Source organism: Pseudophryne corroboree, chromosome 1 (genome assembly GCF_028390025.1).
Source record: "Pseudophryne corroboree isolate aPseCor3 chromosome 1, aPseCor3.hap2, whole genome shotgun sequence".
NCBI classification, from domain to species: domain Eukaryota; kingdom Metazoa; phylum Chordata; class Amphibia; order Anura; family Myobatrachidae; genus Pseudophryne; species Pseudophryne corroboree.
Genome location: NC_086444.1, coordinates 185084509 through 185100347, shown reverse-complemented (window position 1 = coordinate 185100347; position 15839 = coordinate 185084509). Strand labels below are relative to the sequence as shown.

General features: G+C 41.0%; 1 protein-coding gene across 7 annotated transcripts in view; it reads left to right on the top strand.

The window, feature by feature from the left end:
• The window catches only part of EDIL3 (EGF like repeats and discoidin domains 3), a 1054167-nt gene extending 1039244 nt beyond the window's left edge, over positions 1–14923 (top strand). For all 7 annotated transcript variants that reach the window (XM_063963959.1, XM_063963960.1, XM_063963957.1 and 4 more), the window contains 2 exons: positions 4476–4631; positions 11898–14923. In XM_063963959.1, coding sequence (XP_063820029.1) covers positions 4476–4631; positions 11898–12047 — 306 coding nt within the window. In that variant the 3' untranslated portion in view covers positions 12048–14923. The remainder of the gene's footprint in view (positions 1–4475; positions 4632–11897) is intronic.
• The last annotated feature ends 916 nt before the right edge of the window (positions 14924–15839 follow it).

The following is a 15839-nucleotide window of genomic DNA, read 5'->3' as shown; positions in this document are numbered from 1 at the left end:
AATACCACCTGCATCCCAGCCGCCAATATTTTTCAACCCAACCTTCTGATAGGATCTGGTCAGGACAGGGCCGTCTTAACAGCAATGTAGGCCCCTGGGCACAGAAATGCAATGGGCCCCTACCCATCCTCCAGCGGTAGGGGTGGGGGGTGCTATCAGCAGCAACTTTGAAGTCCCGCAGGCGGTAGGGGGTGTTCTATCCTCCATTCATGAAGCATGTAGGACCTGGAGTAGTAATTTCTGCTAATTACTCCTTTACTGCACAGATGGGGGGAGATGGGGCAGGGGTGGTCTTCAGTTTGCCGGCGGCCGGGCTCCCGACGACCAGCATACCGGTGCCGGAATCCTGACCGCCGCATACCGACAGCTTTTCTCCCTCTTGGGGGTCCACGACCCCCCTGGAGGGAGAATAGATACCATGGCGCTCGTAGAGCGCCATCATGCCCGCAGCATGGTGGGCGCAGTGAGCCCGCAAGGGGCTCATTTGTGCTCGCCCAGCTGTTGGTATGCCGGCGGTCGGGATTCTGGCGCCGGTATGCTGGCCGCCGGGAGCTCAACCGCTGACATAACATACTACACCCATGCGGCAGGAGGGAGAACACTAAACTGTAGAAAGGGCATTAGGCCGAATGAAGGGGCCCCGGTACATGACTTCCAGGGTGATAGGGGGTGTTTAATACGTAGGGGAGGAGTGAATAGTGAAGTGGGCTTAATATTCATCTTTTTCCGGTGGGAGGGCAGCTTGCTTGACTGCAGATATCTCAAGTTTCTGGAAATAGATTTCTTAGCTTTGATTGAGATAAAAAAAAAAACTAGAGAGTCCCACCTTTCAGGAGGTACTGGGGACTTGGGGAACAGAGTTCAGGAGCCAGAGCAATTCAACCGATGAAAATATAAAACTGCATATTAGGCTTGTGGAGCTGGAGCAGGGACCAGATGTTTGAAGGCTGATATCTCTAGTTCTGGGAATAGAAGAAACAAGCTGCCAGTATCCACCAAAAGGGGAGAGTCTCAGCTTTTGGAGTATACTCTCAGAGAAAATCTCAGTCAGACAGAACCTGAGATAGCTGGCTGGGAAGAGCAATTAACAGGCTTGGATGGTGACCAGTGCTTTGAAGTCGGATATCTCCGGTTCCCCAGGGCCGATTTTCAAAAATCTGGTACCCATGGAAAGAGGAGACCCCAGCTATCTCCCAAGGGCCCTTATACTCCTGGGGCCCTTGGGCAAGTGCCCATTGAGCCCATACGAAAAGACGGCCCTGGGTCAGGATCCCATTGGTAGGGATCCAAGCAGTTAAAATGCCGATGCCAGAATCCCAACACATCTTGGAATGCTGGTGCCGGAAACCCAACAAGGTACACAACACCGATGCCGGGATCCCAACCACCAGAATCCCAAACAATTGTCTGCCAGGCCGCCGGAGCGGTAAGCCATTGGGGGGTGGGGGGGTTTATAGGTTTAGGCTGCTTGAAGGGGGGATAGCTGTAGGTGACCATGAGGAGTATTATGGTTAGGTTGCGTGGGGGGAGGGTTAGGTTTAGGCTGGGGTAGGGATGGTTAGGGGGCCATGGGGGAAAGGCTAACTGTATTTACCTTCCCCCTGTCAGGATTTTCACTGTCTGGATGCCGCGGTTGGCATTGTGAACGCCGGCACCCTGACCGCCGGCATTTCCAACCCAACACATCTTATAAATATTATGGAGCAGAATAGATTGGTGCCATCATGCTGGTTGCCTCCACAAGAGAACCACTTGGCTGGGGTACCTGTTAGCAACATATCACAAACAGTAGCCAAGCTGCTTGGTTCTGAAAGGACATGTCATATGGTGTAAACTGAATTCGATAGGCTGGGGCATTTAGAATGTTCAGGAACAAAGCTGAAGCTAGGGTCAGATAGGCTGGAATATGTAGAATTGGGAGTGACAAAATCAAAATCCATAAACAATCAAACAAAACAACACTCTTGTAGAACTAGTAGATCAAAGAGATTCCAACTTTTCTTGTGCAAAGACTGATCCTGAAGGATCTGTGGCAGCAGATGCAAAGTACCAATGGCCAGCACCTTGTGCATACACAGGACACGTACTCAGGAGCACTAAGGCTTCGAATGTCAAGAAATTTGGGGCAGTGCAAAGACCAGGATCTCAGTCGGAAGACAGAGATTTCCTGGCCCCTTGGTTGGAGTTCAGCTGGACGATGGTGTTGCAGGTGATCCAATGCTGAGTCCTAGGATGCAGCACTGGATCACAAATGCATGTATACCAGACGCCTCCTGCTACATTACCGTACCTGAGCATCAAGGATTCCCTCCTTCATCCACATCTGAATCAGGCTCATACGGCCTTGTACAGGCTTCATACAGCCGAGGTCGCTGTGATGTAACTGACTTATCCTATAGCAGTTAGTGAGAAATGCATTAAATAAAATGTGCATTGTCAGTACTGATGGTGCACTGCTACTTATCACAAAATCCTTGTCAGTTATACAAGCAGCACCATACTTAACATTGGTGCCACTTTACACAAAGTAGGAGCTGTGATTGCCTACTGCTTTCCACAAGCAACATTCATACTCCACTGGAACATTGCACAGCTCATTTATGATATCCTCAGACAGCTAGCAAGCAGCAGCGCAGTATAACAAAATGTAGGGGATGGGTTTTCTGTCTGCTGTTGTTTGGGCACACAGCTTCCTCAGTAACTCAGCTAACAATCTCTGGAGTGACAGAAGGGCAGAATACAGGCAATGGTGGCTCCTATGTTTCAAGTGTCACTGATGTAGTTAACAAGTACCACATATAAGGCCTATATCTGAGTCACGCTCAGTGCCGATGCTCGCATAAATTGTTGAGTTTTAGCTATTGTGCATTTGGGAACATCCCTAAAACTTGCACAGTGTGTCCAGGCAAGGGCGGCCCCGACATCTTCGTTACCATATTCCGGCCCTGGGAATTAGCCTTGTGTTTTGCAGTTTGAATTACTCCTGATGATGTTGGCACTATGGGTAGTTGCAGGGGCCTTTCATTGGTTACAGCAGTTAGGACAGAATGCAATTACATAGTAATATAGCATTACAATTTACAGATTACATATTATTTTGTTGATAAGCTTGTTGGTACAAACAACATCTGCATCACTTTAATACTACGGAATGTGCGAAAGACGATGTACTGTAATTGCATTATATCTCAGTACTGGATCCCCTGTTTACACCAGTCATGCACGCCCAGACAGCACATCGAGTTGATAGATTATGTGATTACAGATGAGTGCTATAAGCTTCCACATTACTTGGAATGCTACAGAGTCCCATAAGCAGTCGCTTTAGCATAGGAAATACATCTCTATACAGTGTTTCTTTCAAATAGAGACAAGGTTTGAGCCAAATAACCTGAAGCTACTTACCCAAACTTCTTTGCCTGATCTGAAAAGTTGTTTGATGCCAGTTTTATAGTGCAAAGAAAGTACTTTACATTCACCAAATGCAGCTTCAGGATTCTAAATGGTGTGCAGGGTAATGTTTCAACAGAAATTTCACCTATGCTCGCATTGAAATACTTTATTGCTGAACTAATATCTCAGGAGACCATTTAAAATCTGCGTTCTTCATTGATCATTTAGAGGATGTCTTGGCGTATAATGTATATATTTGTACTGGTGTGTAATAGCCTTTCATTGCAACAAAGATGGTTTTTGTTCCTTAAAGTATTGATCCTGGAGTGAGAGAGAGTTTTCTGCATAAACAGAGAAAGAAACAAGTGCGCATTTATGAGGTTCCCTGAACGTTGTAACTGTGTAAAGTACAGTATCTCAATAAATGGAGCTGCTATATCATTCCTTTCTTTATGAAAGGAAATTGGTTTAAACTTATGTCGTAATTTGCTTAAAAATGGTAAGTGAAAAACGGCAGAATCAATTGAACCCATCTATCTAAGACTAAAGCAGTAGAGTAAAAACGATATTTATATGTCAAAAAAGAAGAAGAAGAAGCTGATTATGTGAATCCTGTTGGGAGTTTTGAATTTTCTCCAACATATTTAATATAACTATTTTCAGGCTTTTCTCTTCCTGAATACTGATTCCTAAGGAAACCCTGAAGAATAAAAGTTTCACTTTAAATGTCACGCTCATTACTACAGATTTCCTGTGATACATTAAACACTCAGACATTAATTTTGCAATTAGCTAGATTTAGAAGTTAGCGATGACTTGTGACTATCAATCAAATGATTGCAGAGGCGCGTGCTAGGTTTAACAGTGTTCTCCAGGCTTTATATCCTAACGTTTTAATATATATTCATGAGAAAATATAAACAATGGAACGAGTTGCGTAAGATAATGTGAAATGTTTCATGTTGGCTTGGCGGGGATTGTTGTTTTCTTTCCAAAGTATCCTTTTCATCAATCTGCATAAATATAGGTCTTGCATTTTGTAAATCAGTTGGCAAAAAAACACTGTATTTGTGCCTCTCTAGGTGGATCTCCTTCGTCCTACTAAGGTCACTGGGATAATTACACAAGGAGCTAAAGACTTTGGGCATGTGCAGTTTGTGGGATCTTACAAGCTTGCTTTCAGTAATAACAGTGAACACTGGACGGTGTATCAAGATAAAAAACAAAGAAAAGACAAGGTAATGTAAGGATACAGATATGATGATGATTTGTTGGCTTGTGAATTCATTTTGTGCCTACTATATTTCATGCCTCTCCGTAGTAAATCTGTCAGCGACTAGAATATTGAGTGGACTTGACCTGGAAAAAATAAATGGCTTCTTAAGCAAGAGTGATACTGGGCCTGTTACACAAAGGATTACCAGTCATCCTACCTTAGGGAAATGTATTGTTTTATAGGCGAATTATTACATTTCTACATTGGTATTGTAGACCCATTGTGAACTGGTTTAATTATGACTTTCAGGGCCCCAAGTCTGTGTGGTGCAACAGAAAAGAGACTACAATATACAAATGTTTTATCTGGTGCATGTTTGCTTGAAAAAAGATCTAGTATTGGATCCCCCAATACTTTATATTATATGCATCAACATACAAAAGAAAACAGAATGCCTTTAAAGCGCATATAAGTGAACCTACATATAATCATTTTATTGAGGCCAGAAATGTATTTACATGACCTTATTCCAGGAAGTACAGATGTGTTCCCATTTAACTATCTTTCTTCCTGGTAGACATTTGCGCGGATTAGCGTGAGATGCGAGATAGAAGTAAACATCTTGGGATAAGGTATCAAAAGCTAGTGTTCTTTGCAGTTCTACAGAATACTAGCTTGCGACACCTGATCATGAGTTTTGATACCTAATTCACGCCTCCTGTCCCGATTTTGGCGAGTCAGTCCCGTTTTTCAGACACTGTCCCACCAGCGGTTCTCAGTGCCATGCATTGGAGGGGATACTGGGAGGCCTACATCACTTGCTGCAGAGCAGCAGTGAACAGATGCTGTAGGCATGCAAACGTTGTCTATACTTTGGAGACAAGGACTAAGGACATGACCAGCTGTTTCTGGAATGCTGGGCATGCCCCTACAGAGACAAAAACTGGGGTGGGAACTTGTGATAGTGGCATTCGCACCATGACACAAGGCCACACCCCCATTTTGGGCATGTGCGACCTAAGCACGTGACAGGGTTCCGAACTTAACTAACAAAAAGTTGGGAGGTATCTCTTTTTTTTTCAGCAGAACACTCAAAGCCAACTATCTAGCCAGAAGGATATTTAAATAATGGCGTATCTGTAGAGCTTAAAGTGTATTTCCATGGGCAATTCCCAAAATCCAAAATGTAGGCCTGTACCTATGTTTGGGTGTGGTGGGCAGATAGGCATACAGCATTGTCATGCTTTGGACTTCTATAAATTACCTTTATAAAATACATTTTCCTGCATTGGAAAACCTGGACACCTTTTTAACATGTTGGGAATAGTGAAGATTATTTATTATTTATTTATTACCAGTTATTTATATAGCGCACACATATTCCGCAGCACTTTACAGAGAATATTTTGCCCATTCAAATCAGTCCCTGCCCCAGTGGAGCTTACAATCTAGATTCCCTATCACATATACACACAGACACATTCACTAGGGTTAATTTTGTTGGGAGCCAATTAACCTACCAGTATATTTTTTGATTGTGGGAGGAAACCGGAGTACCCGGAGGAAACCCACGCAAGTACAGGGGGAATATACAAACTCCACACAATTAGGGTCATGGTAAGAATCTAACCCATGACCTCAGTGCTGTGAGGCAGTAATGCTAACCATAACACCATATACAGATGTTGGAAATACACCAGAGGAGTACAGGTACAATCCTGACCAGGATGGTATCGGGATCCTGGTGTTTGGGAGGCCGGCAGTGGCATCCGGACACTGAGGATACTAACACATCGTACTTAACTATTCTACACCTAATCCCTAACCTTCCTAATACCCCCCTAACAGCCAAACCCTAACCCTCACCGGTGGTATCTAACCCTAACCCCCACCCTCCTTGCAGCCTAAACCTAACCTTCCCTCCCCTGCAGCCTAAACCTATCCCTCCCCAGTGGTGCCTAACTAACCCTCCCTCCCCACCGCTTAACCCCCTTACCAGTCTAATCCTATCCCTACCCCTGCAGCCTAAACCTAACCTCCCTCCGTGGCTTACCAGTGTTGGCAGTCCTTCATTCAGCATCCCAACATTTGGGATTCCACCGCCGGCATCAGCATTCCGAGCAGAGTCAGGATTCTCCTGTCGGTATTCTGACTATCGGGATCCCAAATGCAGGGATCCTGACCAGATCCCATTCTGACCTATTCTGAAAACTTAAATCACCAGCTTATTCTATGATTCCCTAATAATCATGGTTTTCAAGATGTTGGTGAGTTATGTTCTCATTTTCAACAGGTCTAGTAACTAAAGTAATGAAAATGTTAAAATCTAAAGAACTAATTTTCCAATTTCAGCCAGCAAGTTATTTTTGTTAACTGATTTCATTTTTTGTTTCCAAAAGATGTGTCTCTGTCGGTGCGCAGCAATGCAAGTCAGGATGGAAAATTTACTTTGCACAATTAGTGCAGGCCTGGCCTAGAGAGCTGCCCCAATCCAGGTCTGTCCCATCGCTTGCTGCAGAGGGAGCTGTTGGAGGGACAGCGAGCACCCCGGCTCCTACTGCGCATGCTTGTAGGAGACGGGACAGACTTTAGGATATTGTTATATACTGTAGATCTTATCTACAACAGTATTTTAAAATATACGCAGCCAACTGACTACTCTCTACAACCCATGATTCTGCTGCCACTGACATATGGAAACGTCAGTTCAGTAGCAGAGCTTGCACTTCTAGATGGGGTGCAGCAATGGGTCTGGACTTCTAGATGGGCTGCAGCAATGGGTCTGGCTCATGGTTCTGATCCAGAGGCTTAATTCTTCTTCTTCTTCTTCTTCTTCCTCCTCTTCTTCTTCCTCCTCCTCTTCTTCTTCCTCTTCTTCTTCTCCTTCCTCTTCTTCTTCTTCTTCTTCTTCTTCTTCCTCTTCCTCTTCTTCTTCCTCTTCCTCTTCTTCTTCCTCTGCCTCTTCGTTGTACCAGGCCAGCATGTCAAACTTATTCTAATGAGTCAAAACAGTTATTTACTTGTGGACAAAAACCACAGATAGATCAGTGCTGATATTAGTCAAATGTATTTCTAAATGTTTAATAAACTATTACTAAAGTTACAGTAGGTCTAAGGTTTCATACCTTTAATATATTATAGAAAAATATACAGCATACTTGCCTACCCTCCCGGAAACTGCAGGAGGCTCCCGATATTTGGAGCAGTCCCCCACAGCCACGGAAGGGTAGGCAACTCTCCCGCATCCTACCCACATCCCAGTGAAGCGGACAGGATGGTGTAGAAATCACTGCCAATCGCGGGGCTGCGAGAAGGGGTCAGGGCTTAATGGCTGAAATTAGCTATTTAGCTCTGCCCCTCACTGTGGACCTCCGAATCGCCTGTGTTTTCCTGAATTGGGGGGCAGGCCTGAAGCTCCGCCCCTTATTGTAGACCTGCGAATCGTGGGTGTTTTCCTGAGTTGGGGCGGCCCTTAAGATCTGCCCCTCGCTGTAGACCAAAGAATGGCAGGTGTTTCCTAGTGCTGGGGCGTGGTGCCTAACTAACTTGTCATTGCCCCCCCCCCCCCCCCCCCCTCCCGAAGTGACATGTTGTGTCTCCTCACTGGGCATCTCCTGGAGAGCAGAATGCAAAAGTCAATAAGTATGATGTGTCTGTATTCCATCATTACCACATAAGAAATATATTATGTTTTGTTCCTTTACATGGGACGGACGTTCTCAGAAATGTGTTTGCATCCTTTGTATTAAACAATTTCTGAATAAACAGAGTTGATATGACAACCAATTGTAAACAAAAGTTTACCATCTGCAAAAGTCCTATTACGGAAAACAATATGTTAATGGAACAAATCAAGTAACTTGTGATTATGTTAGTATTTCTGTACTTTCTCAGCTTTTCACATATAAGCAAGTAACATGCTCAACACTGAATATGACTTATAGCCTTAAAATACAGTGTAGTTATATATAATTGTCACCTCCACTGGTTAATGCCACACAGTAGATGTACTTAGTTACCATATGGTCTTCAAGAATAGAATTATACATCCTTTGAGAAATATTAACTTACAGGCCCATCAGTATGTTTTAAGCCAGCTGCTTTCTAACTTATGATTGCCTTGAAGATATAGTACACAGCAACTGTTTCCTACTGGGTATTCTGTCGTCTCACTGTTATTCTTAAACGGTTGATTTACTGAAAATAGGATTTTTATTTTAAATGCATACTTTTGTTTTAAGCAAGATACTATTTACTAAAAGATAAGATTTGCATTTCAAGGCCACTCAGACCCAGATTAAAAGCCGGGGCTCCTGAGGACTATATATATATATATATATATATATATATATATACAAGGTAAAACAGTCCCGGCACTCCCTCTCCAAATGACAATGTGCTGCGGTGCCCTCCTAGAGAAACAATGCTGGTCCTCTGTATAGTGGATGAAAGCAGGCGGCACTCAAGCAGACTCGTGAATAGTGAAAAAAAGCGGTCCGTTTATTGATCCGACATGTTTCGGGGAACTCCCCGTCCTCAGGGCCTAACAAAAGTTTTTGGCCCTGAGGACGGGGAGTTCCCCGAAACATGTCGGATCAATAAACGGACCGCTTTTTTTCACTATTCACGAGTCTGCTTGAGTGCCGCCTGCTTCCATCCACTATATATATATATATATATATATATATAGCGTGCATACACACACAGCATGCATACATACAACACACACACAAACACACACGCAGCAAACATAGTCACACACAGCGTATCTACAAACACACATACTGTAGCATGCATATGCACATGCACAGCAAACATACATACACACAACACACACAGTATCTACACATTCATAGCATATGCATGCCTATACACACAACACACACACACAGCATACCTACAGTACAAATACACACACAGCATACATACACACAACACACACAGCATACATACAAACATACAAACACACATACACATACACACGCTACAGCACTAACCAAGGAAGGAGGAGCAGATTCACTACCAGTGCCGGACTCTGGAGCCCATGTGAGCGAAGCTGCTGCTGCACATGCTCAGTAGCTCCCTCAGCCGTGTGCAATATATCCAGTGCAGAGAGCTGTGCTGATCAGAGCTCTCTGTCTGTGTGGGGCAGAAGAACATGCACGCCGATCATTCCCGTCAGTGGCCATGCTGCTGCAGATGCAGAGACAAGACTGTCTACGTTTCTGAAAGACAAATGTGGTCCGGCATGGGGGTCCCCTAAAGATTACGGGGGCCCAGGGTAACGTATCCCTGTATGGTAAAGTGGAGATGGATAAAGAGTGATAAATGGCCAGCTAATCAGCTCCTAATTGTCATTTTCAAACACAGCCTGTGACCTGGCAGTTAGGAAGCTAATTGGCTGGTCATTTATCACTCTTTTTCCATCTCCACTTTATCAATTTTTAAGGATTAATACATTTGGGCGTGCACTCCCTGCACTTATGGTAGCTACACCCTTGGTTGCTGAATTATGTCACAAACTGGTAAATTTAATGATGATGTATTTAGAGTTAGCTATTTAGACTTGATGTTCAATAAAAACTCTGCAGTCACTGTAGTGATTGCTTTCTGATTAGAGGTTGGACTTAGATACAGAAACCACAGTGGCTACACATATGCATGACAGTGCAAATGACATTACAGCTGGATACTGAAATTGGGTTCTGAAAGGTTGCAGAAGGGCGTGGATTACTTTACATGAAGAGTTTAATACAAGTGTGGTTCCTAGTAAATGTGGGGGATGAAATGATTTGTAAGGAGATTTGATTAGATACATGGAAAAAAAACATCTAAAGTAGATGAATATTAACATGAAAAGATGGGATGTATACTGTAAGAGAAAAGGGACACAACCAGAATACAATAATGGGAACAAGGTCAGACACATTCTAGGACTAGAGTGCAAGTAATTGCAACAGACAAAGAACCAAGAACAGCTGGCTTACAAATGTTACAGGAGGGAGGCACAAATAGCACCAAGAAGGTTTGAGAAGGGTTTATACACAGCTGAAGGCCACTTGACTAAGCAATATATGTAACCTGAACATACAGTATTGACATACAAAGAGCCCAACTATATAGGGTACAGTGTGGACCCCATAAAAGTGTAATCCCACGATGCACAGTGCCCTTACTTGTCTGCACACAAACATGTGTTAGCACCATCTGGGCCCCTAGATTCATCCATTAGCTTTTTTATAATACTGTAATTGATTCTTATAGTCTACAGTTGATCAGCGATGGAGGGAAACCACCCATGTACGATTTGATTATCTACTACATATTCCCAAAAGTCATAGCTGAATACTAATTTGAATATAAAATTGTACCTGAACTTCCATTTGTGGTGTACTTAGAATGCAGTATACAGTAGGTGTAAACCTATCCCCTTTTACCGCAAGCTTCAAATGCCTACTGTTCTGTACAGCCAACAAGCTTAAAGCTGAACCCCATATAAATTATTCCAAACCAAACATGCTAAACCACAAGGAAAAATACTCAAAGCCCTGGGATCCTGACTATTTCCTTTCCATCTTTCCCTTACTGTTGATATGGGCAAGTGTTATTTAAATTTTAAGAGTATATATACAGTATGTCCTGATATTACAGTAATATATAAAATACAATACCATATATGTGATATACTGTATCATATTCATATGTTGTATCTAATATGTAAGATATTGTTGTGTTGATGCCTTTGTATTTCTGTTATTTTATTTATTTTAATTGTTCCTGTAAATGGAAATGAGCACGGGTGTATGTAGAATGCACAATATCTTAAAAGTAAAGAAAACTTTTTTCTACATTATTATTCCTTCTCCCACCCACTGCTTCAATTGCTAAGTCCTTAAGTGTCAGGCTCCTGGGGTTGAGTGTGTACAATTATCAGGATATGTCTATATACAGTGCGATTTTGACAGCCAATTAGGAACTTTTAGCCCTAGATATCCACAAATCACAGCATGTATTGGTATAAAACGACTGCAGAGCTCCACTAAAATCAGATAATGAACAGTTAGGGGTGAAATAGAACAAGCAGAAGATGCAGTCGAACAATAACCACTATATCATTGTTTGTGCGGTCATTGTCCGACTTCAATAATTGTCCTTCGTGTAATCTGGTCATTCAGCCTTAGAGAAAAGAGCATCATAGGCATGTTTAGGATCCTTCGGGCAATCTCTAAATGATATATTAAATCTGCATTTATCCTCCAATTATTATTTATCTTCTTTTCTGTTTTAGGTATTTCAGGGAAATTTTGACAATGATACCCACAGAAAGAATGTAATTGAGCCACCGATCTATGCAAGATTTATCAGAATCCTCCCATGGTCATGGTATGGCCGAATCACATTAAGAGCTGAGCTATTAGGTTGCACTGAAGAGGACTGACAACTTTCATCATCTGACAACTCAAAATAAAAAAAATAAAAAAATAAAAAAACATCAAAATAATAAAAAATAATAATTTGGAAATGAAAGAAAAAAACTGCAAAACCTGAAAGCAAAAATGAATGGAGTTTCATTTGAATTAAGTGCTCACTTTTTGGTAGGCTGGTAACTGTTTTTGCAAGGTAGTCTGTGCCTGCCCCTAAAATGATCCCACCAATAAATACCCTTCAAATACTAACCCTTTCTATTGAGATGTTTTAATTTTCTTCTACGTTGTTCACACTGGTTGAAATATGTTGGGGAAGAAAGGCAGCATCGTTTTACTCATTTTCTGGTTTAACATATGAATTTATTTATTTTTAATTAAGAAATTGCAATTTTAGCAGTTCTCTTCCGAGCTAAAGAAATCGACAAATGAAAATTTCCTTTCTACCTTATAACTTTAGAACTGATGCTGCAGCTTAGCAATAAGATTTCTCTGGGATGACTGCTTTATCCTAATTGCTTCCCTCGTGCCTATCAAAATATTAATATTTACATATAAGATTTTAGAAATCCATTTGATTTACACCTGTGAAATTACAAACTTTCAATAATGTTTTTTCCCCTCTTAATTTCATTCCTATTGTGCATGTTCTTGAGGCATGTTATTACTTGTGTTAGAAACATTTCCTTCCTCAATGACCTGAATACTAAACTAGTGCATAGAGTGAGGTTTATTTTCTGCATGTCATAAAATTAACAATACATCAGTATCTTATCCATTCTTTTTATTTTATTTAAGAGACAGAACGCACTGACGTCCAAGATTATACTAACAAATCTTTCTGAATTTTCCGAAGGCATTATATTTCTATGGAGATTCTTTTTATGCATAAGAACATAATAATAAAAAGTTTTACTTAGCATATTTGCATACACGTACAGTATATCTTTTTTATTTTATGCAGAATTATTTTAGGTGATTACAGTAGCAAGGAAGGAGATGAGAGGAAAAAATGATAGGCTTGTACACATGTTCCATGAGTCAATATCCGTGTCATGTAGTTTTTAAGTTGTTAAACATGGCAAATTTGCATATATATAAGAAATATTGGAACGCAAGCTTATTGTATGGGAGATGTACAATTCATGTTCCAAATATGACCTACATATGTGTTTGTGTAGATGCAAATATTGTTTTTTGGTAAGACCAGTTGATAAAGAGTGTGATGATGTGGTGGTATCTACTCAAGTTCTGGTTACTTGCATTATTTCGTTATTTAGGGTGTTCTCATTCTGTCCCATATTCTATATGTTCAGTTCAATAAATTCCATTTAGCCAGCTAAAAACCCAAGGAGACATGAAAACAGACATTTGCGTGTTATGGAGAGATATGGGTGGATGTTCATTCCTGTTTGTAGTGCAAAGAAGAAAATAATGGCAGAACGCCACAAGGATTATGAGCTAGACATAAACGCATATACATTACTTTCTGAGCTGAACATGTCCAAACAATGTGATAAACTGTTGAGGTCCTGTGTTCCATTCTTTCTTTATTATTATTTTTCAATTGTGCTGCATACTAATGCCACTAGATGTCAATGTCCTGTCTGTCTGTAAACTGTTCTTCAAAGATATATATTGTGTATGATGTTGTATTCAACCTTGGTGAACAATATTAAAGGGAAAGTCAAACATAACGACCTATTGGTAATTCATTGTAAATCAGTTATTTAAGAACACTGCCCACACTTTGCACTTTATGATATACTGTAGTATTTGCTAGAATTTTTGAGTCATAAAGTTTTTCTTTAGTTTTTGTTGCAGTGTTTATTGTTTGAATTTTGGTTTGGTTTTGGGTAAACAATGCACTTTATAATAATTTCCTTATGACACTATCCACACTTACTGAATCCGTTCCCTCTCCACCCATTACTTACATTACAATAATTGTTTAAATTAACATCTAAAAATGTAAAACATTTTCTCAAACAATAACGTTATGCTTGACGTGTCAGTCCAAATATAGCTTTTTAATATATTTATTCACCAGTGTTACAGAGGGAATTTTGTTGTTCTTTAGTTTTCTTTGTTTGTTAATTAACACATAAACAGCTAAAATATTTAGTATTTTGTAGTTTTTATTTGTACAATTAGAAGCAGAGCATTTTGTATATTAATTATTTAACAGAAAATTAAATGAGGGAATAATTTGCATTTGTAAGAAACATGTGAGTACGCTAAGTGTTATCTTTTTTAAAACAGGGATATAAATTCATATGAATAGAGCTTTGAATTAATATCAGGACATCAGGAGCCAGATTTAATGACGCCCGAGATTACCGGAGATGCGAGATGCCGGACGATCTTAGACTTTTATTGTAAGGGACAATCACTTACAAGGCAAAACCATGCCTTGTACGTGATTGCCCCTTTAAAAAAAAAGTCCAAGATCGTCCGGCATCCCGCACCTCATTACATCCGGCCCTATTTGTTTTACATAGTCAAGATAACCTAAGATGAATTGTAACTTTCCATTCCACATTGCTAATGTTTACTTTGCATTTAGACCCCAATGTACTATAGCCATTTACCCAAAGGGCTTGTCACAAAAACTGGTTCTAGTTTTATGTTGACTTTCTCTTTTGATATGATTATTTAAGCTTTGAAGATAAAAGGTACTGTACAACATACAAATATAAGATGAGGGTTAGGGATCTCACTTATTAGCGAGTACGAAGTATCAAACACGATAACCTTTGCAACTTTTCAAACTGTGTAATACTGAAATGTTTTTGTAAATATTTAAATCATGTAGGTTGATGTAAAGTCAGTATGACATTGTCTAGTCTTCAAGCCTAAAATAAACTTTTGAAAAACTAGGCTGTATTAATATGGTTTCTGTGGCTTTTATTGTACAGTATTGTCCTTGTAATGTAAAGGGTTAAACCAGATGTCTATGTGGTACATTTAAGGGTAAAAGAAACAAACACTTGCATACATGAACGCACAAACACTACCATTAGCCCAACCTGGGCAGTTGCTCTTGGCACAAACACACTAAATGAATGACATAATGTGAATCATCAAGTGATTTTAATGCCCCTGACACACCTATCGCCAACTACTTACATGAAGGAAAAGCAGCCAAACCTTCTTACATGTTAATCTGCTGCTCCTCAATGTCTGTTGATATTAACATACAGTAGTTGATGAGGTTGAAAAAAGACAAAAAGTCCATCGAGTTCAACCTGTATGACAAAATTTTATTTCATTTAAATGCTGTATCCTTGGATATTTCTTTCAGTTAGGAATTTATCTACCGTATATACTCGAGTATAAGTCGACCCGAATATAAGCCGAGGCACCTAATTTTACCACAAAAAACTGGGAAAAATTACTGACTCGAGTATAAGCCTAGGGTGGGAAATGCACGGTGCCAGGGGTTTTCATGCTCAGGGTGTCATGCTCGTTGCCAGGGGTTTCATGCGGTAGGTGTTATGCTTGTTGCCTGGGGGTAATGCTTGTTGCTAGGGTTGTGCCCCCAGTGCCATATATACCCCCAGTGACAGATATCCCCCCACAGTGCCAGATAAAAATATGCCCCCGTTGCTTTGCCCCCAGTAGTTATGCCCCTTCTTTGCCCCCAGTAGTTGTGCCCCATCTTTCATTGCCCCCAGTAGTTATGCCCTCTCTTTCTTTGCCCCCAGTAGTTGTGCCCCCTCTTTCATTGCCCCCAGTAGTTATGACCCCTCTTTCTTTGCCCCCAGTAGTTGTGCCCCCTTTCTTTGCCCCCAGTAGTTGTGCCC